Consider the following 16,085-nt stretch of genomic DNA (forward strand, 5'->3'; position numbering starts at 1 on the left):
GAGGGTTGCTAGGCATAGCAAAAGAATATCAAAGCCTTGTAACGAACATTTCATATACCATGTATCTTGTATGTTAAGCTTCGACATTTAAGATTGCGTGTTTAAATTCATTTTCCTCAATATCGTTTGAGTGTTAACTAGTCTTTGGTCTAGTGATATTTGTCTTCATTTGGTTAGAAGAGGTCTCGTGTTTTATGTTCAACTCACATGAATGATAAAAGACAATATATATTTGTGATGGTGCATCCTTGTTGTTGTTGTGTGCATCAGCCCTTTATAAAACTATCATGTAAATATTATATTGTTTGTATTTTAAAAAAAATCGTTGGTGTGTTTAATTTTTTTTACCCTCTTGTTTCTTGTAGTGCTCTTGTCCAAGCCTTGTTTAGCAGAAGCCCAACCCAAAATTCAGTCTCAGAATACACAAAAAAAGTCCAGCCCAATTTCCAGATTGATCCAATCTGGGCTGCATACGACGAATAGAGGAGAAAGTAGTCGTTTCTACGTTTTGCTTTCCAGCCATCTGAAAATTCTGTACTCTTTCGAGAGGAAGAGAAGAGAGAGGGCTGTGGAAATTCCAGAGATCGTATAGATCAGCGAAGCAGAGGTGCTTAGAATTCGAAGAGAAGATATACAGAGAAAGAAAGAGGGAGGAGTGCAAGAGAAAGATGTTGCCTACAACGTCGAGAGGGCGGTCGTCGTCCTCCACATCTCGTACGAACCCCATGTTCATTCAGTACCTTCGAAGAATAATCAAGGTGCCCCATTCTTCTCAGATTCTATTTGTTTATGCTCTGGATCTGATCTGCGTACTAATTTGTTTCATTTTTAAATTGAGCGTTTCATAATTTGTGGGTTGGATCTAGTTGGACGAATAACGTTGTAAAAACTCTGAATTATGGAAGAACTAGTGTTTTTGATTGCTCTGGAATCTGGATGTCCAACAGAAATTTCAATTCCATTTGGTTTTAAAGTGGGTTCAGAATGGTTGCTTTGAGGTCTTTAGGTAGGTTCTTATTATGAATTTTATCCCCATATGTGCTTTGTAGCAAATGAGTATAAAATTGTTTGAGGCTTTGAGCGGCTAGTGAGTTTTGCGAACCTCATTTTGGGAAGCCTTTGAGAATTCTTTAATTCATTTGAAGGTGGAAAACATCACTTTTTTAGATGGGGAGGGCTATTCTATGGAAACGAGGTGCATTTTAGCTTATTTCATCACATGGACTGGGTTAAAATAGTAGGACTATGTCAAATATTTTTTTTTTGGTTGAGAATTCTTTTAAAGAGAAATTGGAGTGAACTCGGTGGATGCTTGAGAATTTTTTGAATCTTTTACTTGGAGAAGAGTTTGAACTCTTATTTTTATTCAAAAAAAGAAGGATGCCAGAGAGCTTAAGATTTGGATCTGTTAGCCTGGTGGGGGAAGTTTAAAACTTCTTGCAAGGTTTCAGAGGAAGGCTGAAATGGGTTAATGGAAAATTGTTGCCCAAACACAAAATGCTGCTTACATTTTGGATTCAATGGGCTAATGAGTGCCTGGGTTCTAGTTTAACATTGGGTTTGTACTGTTGCTATGCTGGAGGATTTAAGTTGGCATCTCTGGGGTTGAACCCTAAGATCATCGGATTCTATAATGTGCAAAACTAGTGCCATTAAAAGAGAAAAGTTATACATGAAGGAATGATGAAAATAGAAATCAAGCCTAGCTTAACCAAAGATGAAAATGCTAGATGGGTTGTGGAATGCAGAACCCTAATACATTTCCTTAGTGCTAACTACAAAATGGCAAACATATAGTGATGTAGCACAGCATCCTGCATCATATAGTTTGCATAGATATTGCGAAATGGCTTTAAAGTGGAGAAGAAAGTAAGAGAAGCAAGAAAACGGAATCTTCCACCATGATGGGTTCAGATCAATATTACAGAGATTTAGAGACTTTTTGACTGATTTGAATTGGGAGTTAGCAACTTGGATTCTTGGATAAAGGAGTAATATTTTTGTACTGCGAGGGGGTTGGAGATATTATGGGCTCTTGTGTCTATCCTTCTAAGTTAATCATATTTTGAGCCCTGCACCCAGACACAACCCACAGGGTTTGATATGAATTTTCAGTCTCACTTGGAATCCCTGTTTTATAGCGACCTACACTTAAAATTGAGACCTGCTACACTTATATTAGTATACAATATGTAAGGGGATCTAGATCTTCTAAATTTAGGGTTGTGACCTGCACAAATTCACAAACTAAATATCTATTTCAGCAACCATGAAGCTTTCTTTGATGTTATACAAATTGAACATTGAGAGGATATATAATCACATTAATTGGGATTTTAATTCCATCTATTGCATAACCCAGTATTGGGTATAGGTCTTAGGTGTGGATTTTTCAGCTCATCTATGTCTGCTCTGTTGCCTTATACCTAACTCTTTTAAATATTTTTAAACTTTTGGTTTGGGAAGCTAGAATGCTAATTGCATTTCATTATTATTTTGAATCCTTAGGCATGCTTTATCTCAATGGGTTTTCTTTTGTTTTTTTATTGGTTTATTGTAGTGGCAACAAATGGACATTGAATATACTTTTTGGCAAATGCTTCACCTATGCACCTCACCAAAAGTTGTGTAAGTATTCACGTTTTCAGATCATCAGCATGCTGTTTTGTTGTTGCTCCTGATTTCCTTAATATCGAATTTTGTGTCTTGCATGTGGAACTGTATGACTGATGCAGCTATCAGCACACCAAGTACCACAAGCGTAAGTTCTTTACTTTTCAAATTTTTTTTACTAAGTTGGAATTTCTGATTTTTTTGATTTAGTGCCATGCTGGTGGACTGATTACATGTCAAAAGTATGAAATAGTGTTGCTACATCTGATACAATTGAAATGTTGTTTACTTTCCTTTTGGTCTCAGAAACTAAGAATCAATGGGCTCGTGACGACCCTGCTTTTGTTGTAATCTGCAGCCTTCTACTTGCAGTTGCAACTATGGCTTATTGTGCTGCGTAAGTTTACTGTTTACTTACCTGCTGGTTGCTAGATACAACAAAGAATTTGGTAGCACTGATATTAATTTAAAATAACGGTCACAGCTGATTTGAAATTTCCAGAATGAAACCCAAGAGTTCTCATCTTCCAGCTGATGGAGATCCTTCCAAACATTTCTTTTGTCACAGGACTTTTTAAGAAAAAGTTTGTCTAATGTCAAAATAAATTAATAGACAATAATCATATGCTCTGCAAGTAAAAGTTGCAGTTTGGATATACTAGGTTCATATAAATTTGATATTGCGCTGGCTCAAAAGTTCTACCCTCAATGAGTATTTTATCAGTATATTCTGTAAAAAAAAATTTCTAGCTTTAGTAAGTTCCAAGAATTCTGTGAGGAATCCTTTGCTGACTTTTATCTAATCTTACTTATTTCAGGTACGACCATAGTGCTGCACATGCTGTTTTTGTAGTTATTTCCGTTTTGCTTTTTCAGTTTTTGTTCATCGGAATGCTTCTGGCTACATTTTGTTGGTAAGAATTCGTTCTGGCTAACACTAATGTGATACTCGTTTGATCTGATCCTTAAATATGTCAGTGACTTCTTATGCAGGCTCAATTGTTTCGTGAAAAAATTGCAGGAACAAATAAGTTCTACGGAAACCCAGTTCTTATATTTTTTATTATAAAAAACTCAATTTCCTTAAGTAAAGGAAGCCATTTTCCATAGAAGTAGGAAAATATGTTATTTAGTTGCTATCATCTGTTGATACCAAGCCCGCTTCATGTTGCTGAGTCACTTGAACATTCAGTACAAGGCTTCTATATAAGGAAATAGTGAGTATAGAATAATTTATCTAAAGACAAAAAACATGTTAGTTGTGCATGAAGTGACATATGGGAGTGAAATGTTACTGAGTGATATGTTCTGGTATTAATGCGAATCCAGGTCTTTTGTAAATAACTAGTTTGCAGGTGACAATATGTGTTTAATTACTCAAAAGTCTATATAGGAAATAATGGGATGGTGATTGTACGTCTGGGGAAGATGAGCTTCAGATAGAGATGTAATTGCAGTGGTGGGGTCTCACATTACTATATCTATATGGGTTGGCCATTTGGAAAAAAAGTTCCAGTCTAAATGATTTTCGTTCTCAATCTCTTTTATAACTGTTTCAGTTCTCAATCTCTTTATTTATATGGTTCTCAATCTTCTTCTGGAATAGACACCTTAGAGTAAAGTATTGATCATCATATAATGGCAAAGTCCACTTTTCAATGTTCATGCAGGTTTTTGACTAATTCTTACCTTCGTGAAGAGGCACCGAATAGTCATGTTGTTGAGCAACGTGTTGAATGGCAAGTCTTTTATCTTTCATTTCCTACTTCATTAGCAATATGATTCTTGCTGAACAATCGGCTTAGTTTTTACCTGATCCTACCTGATTGTGTATGTGCATGTTTTGTGTGTGCGTGGATGATTTTAGATTGATTGAATCTCCCAGAACTTGCAATTAAATTTTTATACATGTATTTCCAGCTTTTATTTCTTTTCGTGTGTAAAAACATTCTGATTGTTTATTTTGTGGTGATTTTGGTCAATTGAAGGATGTACGCATTTGACGTGCACTGCAACTCTTTCTTCCCGATGTTTGTTATGCTTTACGGTAATTAATGCAAAAAGTGTTTTCCTTATCATATTATCAATCTCAAATATGTGAAATGATGTTCTGATGTCTTTGTTGTGCAGTGATCCATTATTTTCTATCACCAATTTTGGTAGCTCATGGTTTCATTCCTGTGTTGCTATCAAATTTGCTATTCATGGTGGCAATTTCATACTATCATTACCTCAACTTTTTAGGTTATGATGGTAAGCTAAAGATTTTTTTATGAGCTTAAGAATTTTCTTTCAAATGTTTAAGTGCAGATGGTGTGATGAGATCATTCTTGCCCATGCTGTTTATGGCGGATACTATTTTCTAAAACTCACTATGATATCATATTATACTACTAAGTGGTTGCTGCTGTTTTGGATGTGGATACAAAGTGATGTTGCTTGAAGGCCAAAATTTATGAATTCAATCAGCTCTCTAATAGGTGAAATGCGCAATTGATTTCATCAAATAAAAGACCAGTAACTAGCGGACATGTTCGCATAAATCATTTCTGCATAGAGCTTCCACCACTTATGCAGTGGAGATGCAGAGGTGGCCAGCATTGTAGATCCTTGCATTCTCCTCTATAGTCAGTGATATTGAATTCTCTTAAGTCCCAAAAAAAATATTTGTGTTTCCAGCCGTTAAGTTAGCTCATCAGCTTGTAATCTAACCCCATGACTTTAGAGTGGAATTCAACTGTGTTGAGTTGTCCAGTTGGTTTTTGTTCCAGTATATGATAAAGGCTCTATGAGACAAACTTGTGGATGATATACTTTCTTGTTAAGAACTTGAGATATAGTTGGGAATTCAAGTGGTCGGCGGTTTATTTTGAGTAACAAATATTAATGCCAGTTTGCCTTGTCATACTGATTAAGTGTCCTATTCTTGCAGTACTGCCCTTTCTGGAGAGGACGACTTTCTTCCTATATCCAATCAGTGTTGTCATTGTCCTCTCTCCGATCTGTAAGTATTGCATGAGACTCTTGACTTTGCTTTTGCTTTGTGTTCCATTACACTTTAGGTTGAAATTGTTCGTTATCCCCTTCTGCAGTGATTTTGAGTGGCTTCAATCCTTCAAGATACTTTATGAATATGTACTTTAGTCAACGAGTACAGATTTAATTGAGGCAAACATTTAAGACAGCACATACGTTAAGTTTGGGTACTAATTCAGAGGCCACACAACTTGAGAAGACATCGGCGGATTCTTGATTGCTTCTATGATATGATTACTAGCAGGAGGTCACATAGGGAAAAGCTTTTGTGGCATTCTTTGTAGGGCATTTTACCACTGTGAATGGAAGTTGGAACCAAGGAAGATAGGGCATCAAGTGTTTGTTTAGAGATTCTGAATATTGATCCCAGAGATGTATCGAACGCTATGATTTGTCTCCATATCAAATCTATGCTTTGCATTTACATACATAAATTTTTGAAAATTTACAGTTGGCTTCTTTTGAAGGTACTGTTCTAAATTGTACCAAGATGTTTTGGAGTCAATTGAATAGGCCCAGTCACAGCATACATCGTCGGTAGGTAGTCCTTCATTTTCTTTTATCCTGCCGAGTGTTGTATTTTTACATGTATGGTGAATAAGCAATTGGAGAGGGTTGAAACCAGGTTCTAGAAGGCTAGCTCTTTTTGCCACATTTGTTCAAGATTTAACTCCGATGCAGCAGTGTGAATTGATTGTTCTTTTTATGCTGGTCAGGAGCCTCCACTAAATTTAACTCTGACAAAGATGAGCTACATTTTCCTCCCTTGCTCTCTCCTTTTTCTTCTTTTTTATTTATTATTTTATTTACAATTTACAATTTGCTAGTAGATCTTGGATCTTTATCAATGTTGAAGGTCAGGCACAGAATCAAGTAGTTTTGAGTGCAAATTATTTTGGAAAGTGCAAACCGTCTCACCAATTTCAAAACATGGTTTTTGAAGCCAACAAAGCCAATGGAGAAAATGAAAGAAACATTAAGGGAGGAATTCATAATTTTGGTTATTTTATTTTTATGACTTGTTTTCCACGGATCTTATCTACTTTTCAGAAAAATTTCAAAAAAAAAAATGTGACCGACAAACAAAATTGTCACGCGTGACATAATTGGAGGACTCTAAAATTTTATTTGGATAAGCCATAGTGAAGTAAGGAAATCCACACTGAATACAATGGCCCCATCCATCACAACAATCACAGTAGGGTTAAGACTATATGAAAGCATCATATGAGCATAAACATTTTTTTGTTACGTGAAAATAGAGAAAAAAAGAAAAGAAAATAGAGTTGTCAATAATATAGTCGGAATTATGTGATATTTCACTCTATTGATGAAGATTGCTGGCAGCCACATCCACAACGAACCTGTACCTAACATCGTTTTTCTCTAACCTCTCGAAGGCTGTGTTGATATATTCCATCTTAACCACTTCAATCATTGTTTTCAATCCTTTCTCTTTGCAGAATTCAAGCATCTCCTCTGTCTCCTTCATGCTCCCCACAAAGCTCCCTGTGATTGTCTTCCTCCCTATACATAATTGAACAATTTAGATAAAAGTATATTATCTCTTTGACATTCAAAAACTTAAGCTGTCAGGAAATGAGACAATAATGCATATAAGCCCGAGTCATGTTGGGTCATTAATGCGATCATCTTATCTTATCAGAACGTTAATAACCAGTTGAATGACAATGTAAATTTGTCATTCTAAATTGGCTGGCACAGGCTAGATTTTAAGCCTTCATTTTTTAGCATTGATAAAACTCGTGACTTTAAACCTAAAATCTAAGCTCGTAGTCGAAGCAAATTCCGAATGGAAAAAAGGTTTGCGAGAAAAGTAAGATGGTGATAGAAATGGGACTCACCAAGCATGAGCATGGGGGAGACAAATTGTAAAGGGTCGTTGATAGCACCCATCAAGATCAATTTCCCATCAAGCTTCAACAAAGAGAGGTAGGGCTCAAGTGGGTGGACCACAGGCACTGTGTCAATAATGTAATCCAACGAATCAGCAGCCTCTTGCATTTTAGTGGCATCGGAGCTGATCAGGTACTCATCAGCCCCAATATGTTCCATGGCCTCCACTCTTTTCTTGTCAGAAGAGCTTATCACAGTCACATGGTGTTCCATGGCCTTTGCTATCTTCACCCCCATGTGTCCTACACCCCCAAGTCCTAATATGCCTCCTCTTAACCCACTCACATTCAGACCAAACTGCCTCAGTGGGCTGTACACCGTCACCCCCGCGCACAGCAGCGGCGCCGCCTGTTCCAGCACCATGCCATCTGGTATCTTCACCGCAAACCTTAGCAAATGAAAAAAACACAAAATCAGTCAAAATTACTGTACTTCCGAACTCAGAAACTCTTCCAACATTTTGTAAATCAATATCTACACTGATTAGGTAATGTTTAAATGTGCGATTCTGATTGACAGTATGATATGCCATATGTCTTGTTAGAGTTACGCTAATTATATGCTTCACACGAAAAAAAGAAGAAGAAAAGATTAAGCTTATTATGGTTTGGTTGCTACTTTTGATCGATGACTAGGGCAGCAGAAAAGCCGCCTTGGGTGAGTTTCCCATCGGTGTAAACGTCACTGTATGTCCAGATTTTCTTGTTGCAGTATTGCTCGTTGTCTGTTTTACAAGGATTGCAGTTCCTGCAGCAACCCACTATGAGCCCAACTCCAACCACATCTCCTACTATGAACTTGCTCACAGCTGATCCCACCTCCACCACCTCACCAACCACTTCATGCCTGTCCAGCAGAACATTTTGTAATTTTTTTATATTTAAAATAATGTAATTATAAGTAAATATTGTAACATATATAGGAAAGTGGCATTAATTTTATTATATACCCAGGAACCATGGGATACTTTGACATGCCAAGATGATTTTTGGCCTGGTGAGTATCAGTGTGGCAAACTCCACAGAATAGTACTTTGATGTAAACATCTTCCGGCCCAGTGTTTCTGCAATTTTTTTAAAATTAAAAAAAAATATATCAGCAGAAAGAGGTACATGACATGTAGAAAGAATAGATGATCACTATACCATGCTCATTGAGTTTATTCACCAAATTAAGTTACTAAATCGTGTACAAGTTTTCGATCTAACATGCGTACAGATACATCATTTGGTAAATAAATTAGGCGAGTCGGTATTATTGTATAGGAGATAAAAACACACACATACAACAATAAGGGAGGGATATGAGATTGATTTACCTAAGAGTATATGTGTAGGGTGAAAGAATCCCAGACGAGTCTCTTGCAGCCCATCCTGTTGTTGTTCTCTCCACCTCAAGGCTAACCATTTTAGTTTCTTCTGTATGTGAGTGTTTGAGAGAAGAAAGAGAAAGAGAGTCGACTGTTTGTTTTGGAAAGGTTGGTTTTGGGTAATAAGCACAAATGGACAGAAGGAAAGCCAAAGCTTCGTAGAGAAGATGGACACCTAAGTTATTGTCTACTGAAAAGAAAAGGTTAGAAAATAGATTTCCTTTGATATGGGGAAATATTTGATGTCTATGATTCTAGGCACGTAGTCTCATTCAAGTGAACGTGATTACACTTAGATTTAGTCCAAACTAAGCGTGGATAAACGAAAATCGACTGATCAACCCTCGAGATAAATGCAAATCTGAACACAGAGGTCCCCAAACCTAACTATAACTATGGTCTAAATGCTTACACGTGACCAAAGAAAAGATAAAGTAGAGCCCTACAATAAAATTATTATTATTATTATTTTATATAAACGATATTATATTTTAATTTAATCTAAATTACAGGAAAGATATTTGAATTCGAGTGCAAACACAAGAACATATCCGCTCTAATCTACACCTTACAATGAAATTTAAATGAAGAGAATTATCATAACATCAGTTCCTGGTCTTCAGAATGATCAAATCAATCCCCATTATTTTTCTGTTTAGGAGGGGCCATAGGCACACACGTAATGTTTGGTCGTCTGGTGACTGGTACGATTTCAAGCTGTCAGGTACGGCTGTCGACTTTCTTCAGTTAAATAATTTTTTTTTCTTTAATGCCAGAGTTATCAATAATATTTCATCTGGTGAGCTAAATTTAATAACTAAACCTAGTTTCTGATATACCTTTTCAGTTTTGACTACTTCCTTCCTCAAGTTTGGTTCTAGTTGTAGATCTTCTGACCAATTTCAAACCATGGTTGTTGGAACAGCATTGACAATCAACCATGTCATTAAGATTATTCCACTTTAGTGACATATGGGAAGCAACGTGTCATGAAGTAGATTAGGAGAACGAGTCTTTCTTGGCCGACCTAATTGGGCACAAGTCTTTCTCTATTTTTTAATTTTTTAAAGTATTTGAAAAATAAAAAACAAAGTTAAATAATAATAAAATAAAATTTAAAAAACATCTCTCTCTCTCTCTCTCTCTCTCCCCCATTACCGACCCACCCCTACCCTAGAGACTCTATTCTCTACAACCACCGCCCTTGCAACTAGCCTCCATTCCCCTACCGCAACTCTAGACACCATTTTCTCCCTCAACTCTACAATTCCCTTCTTTACACACATTGGATTGCCAATTAAATTAAATAAAAAATACCAACTTCAGTAGAGACTGAATACAATTTAGGACCAACCTCCTTTGATAGATCCTCTTTCGATTTCTTATTAAATCATGAGTCATCACCATCCCCTCTGTCCACTCATTTTCCTCTCTCTCTCTCTCTCTCTCTCTCTCTCTCTCTCTCTCTCTAGACTCTTCTCTATCTATAGAAAAGAAGCAACAGCTCCTTAGTACACAAACCCCAAATCCCAAACCCATCTCCCATTTAATTTTTTTTAAAACAAAGAGTTAATTATGGTTATAGTCATAGACATGTGTCAAGTTTTTAAGAGGGTGGTGAAGGTACATATTGGGTTATAGCGGTGAGCAAAAATGATCTATATTTTTATACCACATTGTGTACTACATCTCTAATAGAGTGGGCTCTGTCAAAAAGTCTGTTAAAAATGCCCACCTAGCATGAGTGGGATCCACTCATTTGTTGAAATGAATGCCTGACACGTGTGAAAAAATTAATAAAATATTTTATTTAAAAAATTAACAAATAAGAAAAATAAAAAATAATTACTTTTATCTCTCTCCCTCTCTCTTTCTCTGTACCGAGCGACCCCCTCCTGGCCAACCACTTGGGGCAGCCATCACTGCACTACCTCCTCCTCTCTTGGAGTTGATGCCGCATATGATGCCTTTGCGGCTAGAGGTAGGCACGATTCGGTTCGGGTCGATTTTTGCCTCAAATTGAAATAAAAAATGATATTATTTACCCGGTTTGATTTAGTACAATTTTTAACAAAAAATTTATAAAAGTGTTTGGTTCGAGTTGAATTTGTTTCGTTCCAGTTCAGGTCCAGTTCAATTTTGAACAAGATTATTATTATTATTATTATTATTATTATTATTTTATACAAATTTCAACTGAAAATTGATTTATTTTAATTTGAAAATTTACAAATTATCCAATTTCATACAAAAAGAAATATTAAAACTAGAAAAGAGAGATATTTTGAAATTAAACTTGGGTAAATATTAGTTATGAGATTAAAAATACAGCATTGGATATAAATAAATATTAAAAAAAATATTTTTTAATTTGGCCAATTTCATTCAGCCTGGTTCGATTTGTTGGGTAGAAATGAAACGAGAACCGGTTAGAATCAGTTCGGTTCAACTTTTTGAATTGATTTTGACTTTTTGGTCAACAAGATTTTTAGAGTCCGGTTTGATTCAGTTAATCGATTCTTCGTTCCAATGCCCACCCTTATTTGCGACTGTGTATATTGAGATTTTGAGTCAGAGCTTGGGAGATTACGGACTTGGACCCGACCCGATTTAGATCCGACTTGCTGAGGTGGAACGTGGCGGCCATGACGTTGGCTTAAGCAACGCTGTCAAGGGTCTGGGCCTGCTACGGGAGGCAGGGGACGACGACGTTTTGATGGGGGAAGGTTGTTGAGCTTGATCTTGCCGAAACACGAGGAGGAAGAAAGGTGGACAACGGAGCGGGCGAGCTTGGAAGCTACTGGGATCTTGAGAGCAATATTGCCAACTGTGACCCACACGAATGGGCATGGATCCATTGCCCATTGAGAGCGAGATACTCTGTTTTTTGCTCTGTTTGTTTATTCATAGTGAGATTGACCAATTGCATTTCTTCATAGCGAGATGCTCTGGTTTTTGACCCACACACACCGACGAATCATTTGCTTTTTCTATGCCCAATTACATTATCTGTGACTCTAAATAAAATAGAAAATATATCTAAATTATATTATGAAATAAATCTCTATTATAATAATATTAAATAATAATGGGTAAGTAACTAAAATTCTAACATAATAAAGAATCAAAATTCTAACTAAATAACGACTCGCCAACATAATTAAGGTTGTCTGAGGCAACTAATTTCAGTTGGGTAATTCCAGCATGCACTGCTATAAGGGAGGGGAGGTGGATATTTTGTGGGATAAGATTAACTTATGGCATGGCTTTAAAGATTTTATTTTATGTAATTTTCAGGTTGGAAAACTTTTGTTTTCTAAGACAGTTTCCAGTTTATTTATTTAGATAATTTTTTAGTTTGTCCAAGTATTTGTCATGTCTTCACTAGAGGTGGGAGCAAGTGGGAGAGAGACCGAGAGGGAGGGGTTGTGGAGGTGGGAGGTGGGCGGTGGGCAGTGGGGTAGGTGCCCTGGGGATGGGGAGAAGAGGGAATTGAGGTTTTTATTATTATTTTTTGTTGAAGTTTTTTTTTCTAGAGTATTTTTGGTACACAATGCATATAGAGTATAATAATAGAGCCCCACTCGTATCATGTTAGCATTTTAAACAGATTTTTTATAGACTTGACGACAAAGGATAAAGTGAGACGCAAAACATTGGTCAAGAGGATAAAATGGGCAACTTCAACTTTTAAAGGAATAAAATGAAATTTGACCATAATTTCAGGGGACACTAAATAAATAAGTCTTTATTTTATTTTCGTAAAAAATGTGAACTTCACTACTTGAAATTATTATTTTGTTACTATATCCTTGTCACTAATATATGTTTGATGACTAAGATTGAATTGAATTAGGTGCTGAGATAAAATTACATTGAAATATGTACAATTGTCCATTTTCCTTCATTTTATTAAGCATCAAACATGAGATTGAATTAAACTAATCCAATCCTACCACTTATCCCACCTATCAATGCAAAAAAGATGATTTTGAGAAGAGTTGTGTTAAACACACACTCATTCATGCATTTGGACTCCTAATATGACAAAGCAAGCCATTGCTCATAGCCAAAGCAGAAGTACTTATCTTTTGATATACGACGCAATTCTCACCTAAAGTTTGGTATCTTTCCTTGTTTCACAGTCATCATCCCACACCAAATCAAATTGGCCCCCCTTACCTCAATCACAATATTCAAGTACTTAAAAACAAAACAAAACAAAAACAAACATCCACTCATATGAAATGAAAGCACCATTTCAGCCTTTTTCTTTCTTTATCAAACCAGAAAGCTCTGTATAAAAAAACAGAATTCTGTGTTTTTTTTTTCTTCTTCTTATCTGTCTATGGATTAAGATTGCTGCCGGCCACATCCACAACGAACCTGTACCTAACATCATTCTTCTCCAACCTCTCAAAGGCTGTGTTGACATAATCCATCTTAACCACTTCAATCATTGATGTCAATCCTTTCTCTTTGCAAAACTCAAGCATCTCCTCTGTTTCCTTCATGCTCCCCACAAAGCTCCCTGTGATTGTTTTCCTCCCTACACATAATAATTCCAGTAGAACCCAATATTATTATATAAAAATAACACAAACCCAAGATTTTTTAAGCTATAATTTTGAATTAATCCACTAACCCAGATAAGAACTATAAATTTAAATGCAAAATTTGAAAGTGGTGGAAGTGGGATTTTACCAAGCATGACCATGGGGGAGACAAATTGTAAAGGGGCACCAATAACACCCATCAAGATTAATTTTCCATCAAGCCTCAACAGAGAGAGGTAGGGCTCAAGTGGGTGGACAACAGGCACTGTGTCAATGATGTAATCCAATGAGTCTGCAGCCTCCTGCATTTTAGTGGCATCTGAGCTGACCAAGAACTCATCTGCCCCAACATGCTCCAAAGCCTCCTCTTTTTTCCTGTCTGAAGAACTTATCACAGTCACATGGTGCCCCATGGCCTTTGCTATCTTCACCCCCATGTGTCCTACACCCCCAAGCCCTAATATTCCTCCTCTTAATCCGCTCAAATTTAGACCGAAGTGATTCAGCGGGCTGTACACCGTCACGCCGGCGCATAGTAGGGGCGCAGCCTGTTCCCAGGCCATGCCGTCCGGTATCTTTACCACAAACCTTCACCGGAAATAAAATTGAGAATATGATTAATAAAAACTTAAAATCACTAATCTAAACAAAATATTAGCAAAAAAACATAAGCAGATGATCTGAACTTGTAATTTAAACAGAAATTAAGAGAGATGGCCAAAGGTAATGCAAATTTTGTTATAAACAATGGTTTATTAGGGTTTGGTGATTACTTTTGATCAGCAACCAGTTCACCAGCGAAACCCCCTTGGGTGGGTTTGCCATCGGAGTAAGTGTCATTGTAAGACCAGATTTTCTTGTTGCAGTATTGCTCGTTGTCTGTTTTGCATGGGTTGCAGCTTCGGCAGCAACCCACAAGGAGGCCAACTCCAACCACATCTCCTACTCTGAACTTGGTCACATCTGATCCCACCTCCAACACCTCACCAACCACCTCGTGCCTGGTTAATAACATAACATGGCAGATATGGTAAATGGTTATTTATTTACAAACCATATAAGGAAGTGACATAAAAAGGAAGAATTGATCGAGTACTAGCTAACGTCTTACCCGGGAACCATTGGATAGTTTGACCTACCAAGGTCATTTTTGACCTGGTGAAGATCAGAGTGGCAAATCCCACAGCTTAGGACTTTGACATAAACATCTTCTGGACCAGTGTTCCTGCAATTTATTAATTTAATTAAAAATAATTAGCAAATGATGTGACAAGACGTCGATCGTCTATTGTCACATTTATTTGGTGAACAAATTTGACGAATTCAATATATTATGTTTATAATTATCAATGATTCAAGGGGGAAAAAAAATTAGAGGCACAAAATAAGAGGGATATTAAGATTGATTTACCTAAGAGTGTAGGTGTAGGGTGAGAGAATTCCAGAGGAGTCTCTTGCAGCCCATCCTGTTGTTGTTCTCTCCACTTCAAGGCTACCCATATTCTTTCTCCTTCTTTTCTGTATGTGTCTGAGACGCAGAGATGTTGGGTTTGGTGAGTTTCTGAGAAAAGTTGGTTTTGGCTATGGAGAATCAGAAACCCAAATGAAGCATATAAATACACTGAGGATTAGACTTTAGACAGTGGGGTTGGTGAACTCTGCGGGGGGAAAACTCCTCTGCTCCTCAGCTGCAGTAGAACTGTGGAACCATCTTCTCTGAATAATGGGTCCCACGAACACAAAATTCTTCCTCAACCATAGTTGGTGGGTGGGGCCATGTGTTTGATTGAAATGTTAGTGGGCATTTGTTGCGTCATTCATACGTCACAAACCAATCCAGGAGAGTTGGTGAATTAGATGAGGTTGTGGTGATGAGCTGGCTTTTGATTTAAGTTATTTTATTGGATTGGACCGAAAAAAGAGAAAAAAAAAAAAGACACGTAAATTAAGGTAAGATTGGGATGGGCAATCATTTCTGATACTACTTCGCCGGTATAGATTTATCCCGACGAATTCTTAAGCAACTTTTGTTGCTTGACATTTGTTTTTTTGGCTTTCATAAAATTATATTATTTGGAATATTATAGGATTTACATTTTGCTCTCGTTGTGGTATTGTTCATGATAGTGCAACACAAGCATGTCAATCCAAAGTGGATAAGGTAATCAACCTCCGCAATTCCAATCTTCTTTGTCCTGGATTTTAATCAAAGTCTACATCTTTGCTTCCACCTTCTGATCTAAAATTCAGAATGTGCCACAAGGACTTGGTTCATTGGAGCATCTTGAGTGGTGCAAGAGTGAAACAAGTCACTAGGTGAGAAATCATAAATATTAATGTTATTGTCTAAGAAAATATTAGGGAGACCACATCATGTATCTCCTCAATAATAGAAACGATATTGTGGATGGGTTACACTTTTATTAGACAAAAGGTAGCACACAAATGTGGTATTCTTAATATTGCTATCTTGTTTATTATTGGGTTTTACTTACTTTTGGTTAACCCTTTAATATTTTAGAAAAGATAAATATCTAATGAAATTCAATAGTTTGAGGGAAGAAAAAGACTAATCACTATTGAATCAAACTTTA

At 36.7% G+C, this 16,085-nt stretch overlaps 3 protein-coding genes across 3 annotated transcripts; 1 reads left to right on the forward strand and 2 right to left on the reverse strand.

Moving 5' to 3' along the window:
• Nucleotides 495-6,341, forward strand: LOC18769006 (protein unc-50 homolog). Its single transcript, XM_007201326.2, has 10 exons — nucleotides 495-758; nucleotides 2,561-2,628; nucleotides 2,736-2,761; nucleotides 2,920-3,010; nucleotides 3,432-3,527; nucleotides 4,284-4,352; nucleotides 4,602-4,660; nucleotides 4,744-4,866; nucleotides 5,546-5,617; nucleotides 5,706-6,341. Exons 1-10 carry the CDS (start codon nucleotides 669-671, stop codon nucleotides 5,774-5,776), a joined length of 765 nt encoding a protein of 254 aa, XP_007201388.1. The 5' UTR covers nucleotides 495-668; the 3' UTR covers nucleotides 5,777-6,341.
• LOC18767388 (cinnamyl alcohol dehydrogenase 1) lies at nucleotides 6,748-9,250 on the reverse strand. Its single transcript, XM_007201305.2, has 5 exons — nucleotides 8,885-9,250; nucleotides 8,516-8,629; nucleotides 8,185-8,412; nucleotides 7,515-7,954; nucleotides 6,748-7,176 (listed from the first exon to the last, which is right to left on the reverse strand). The coding sequence occupies exons 1-5, from the start codon at nucleotides 8,971-8,973 to the stop codon at nucleotides 6,974-6,976; spliced, it is 1,074 nt and encodes a 357-aa protein (XP_007201367.1). The 5' UTR covers nucleotides 8,974-9,250; the 3' UTR covers nucleotides 6,748-6,973.
• LOC18767368 (probable cinnamyl alcohol dehydrogenase 1) lies at nucleotides 12,817-15,142 on the reverse strand. Its single transcript, XM_007199575.2, has 5 exons — nucleotides 14,903-15,142; nucleotides 14,603-14,716; nucleotides 14,265-14,492; nucleotides 13,640-14,079; nucleotides 12,817-13,484 (listed from the first exon to the last, which is right to left on the reverse strand). Exons 1-5 carry the CDS (start codon nucleotides 14,989-14,991, stop codon nucleotides 13,282-13,284), a joined length of 1,074 nt encoding a protein of 357 aa, XP_007199637.1. The 5' UTR covers nucleotides 14,992-15,142; the 3' UTR covers nucleotides 12,817-13,281.

The sequence above is a fragment of the Prunus persica genome, chromosome G8 (assembly GCF_000346465.2).
Source record: "Prunus persica cultivar Lovell chromosome G8, Prunus_persica_NCBIv2, whole genome shotgun sequence".
In the NCBI taxonomy this organism is placed as follows: domain Eukaryota; kingdom Viridiplantae; phylum Streptophyta; class Magnoliopsida; order Rosales; family Rosaceae; genus Prunus; species Prunus persica.

What these genes read in the sequence shown, in the direction of transcription:
- LOC18767368 (XM_007199575.2), bottom strand. Translation starts at nt 14,991, where the DNA reads ATGGGTAGCCTTGAAGTGGAGAGAACAACAACAGGATGGGCTGCAAGA. An exon ending in CCCTACACCTACACTCTTAG is followed by an intron (nt 14,717 to 14,902) that starts GTAAATCAATCT and finishes AATAAATTGCAG; the next exon opens with GAACACTGGTCCAGAAGATG. An exon ending in AACTATCCAATGGTTCCCGG is followed by an intron (nt 14,493 to 14,602) that starts GTAAGACGTTAG and finishes GTTATTAACCAG; the next exon opens with GCACGAGGTGGTTGGTGAGG.
- LOC18767388 (XM_007201305.2), bottom strand. Translation starts at nt 8,973, where the DNA reads ATGGTTAGCCTTGAGGTGGAGAGAACAACAACAGGATGGGCTGCAAGA. An exon ending in AAGTATCCCATGGTTCCTGG is followed by an intron (nt 8,413 to 8,515) that starts GTATATAATAAA and finishes TCTGCTGGACAG; the next exon opens with GCATGAAGTGGTTGGTGAGG. An exon ending in CTCCCCCATGCTCATGCTTG is followed by an intron (nt 7,177 to 7,514) that starts GTGAGTCCCATT and finishes AATTATGTATAG; the next exon opens with GGAGGAAGACAATCACAGGG.
- LOC18769006 (XM_007201326.2), top strand. Translation starts at nt 669, where the DNA reads ATGTTGCCTACAACGTCGAGAGGGCGGTCGTCGTCCTCCACATCTCGT. An exon ending in ACCTTCGAAGAATAATCAAG is followed by an intron (nt 759 to 2,560) that starts GTGCCCCATTCT and finishes GGTTTATTGTAG; the next exon opens with TGGCAACAAATGGACATTGA. An exon ending in CAACTTTTTAGGTTATGATG is followed by an intron (nt 4,867 to 5,545) that starts GTAAGCTAAAGA and finishes CTATTCTTGCAG; the next exon opens with TACTGCCCTTTCTGGAGAGG.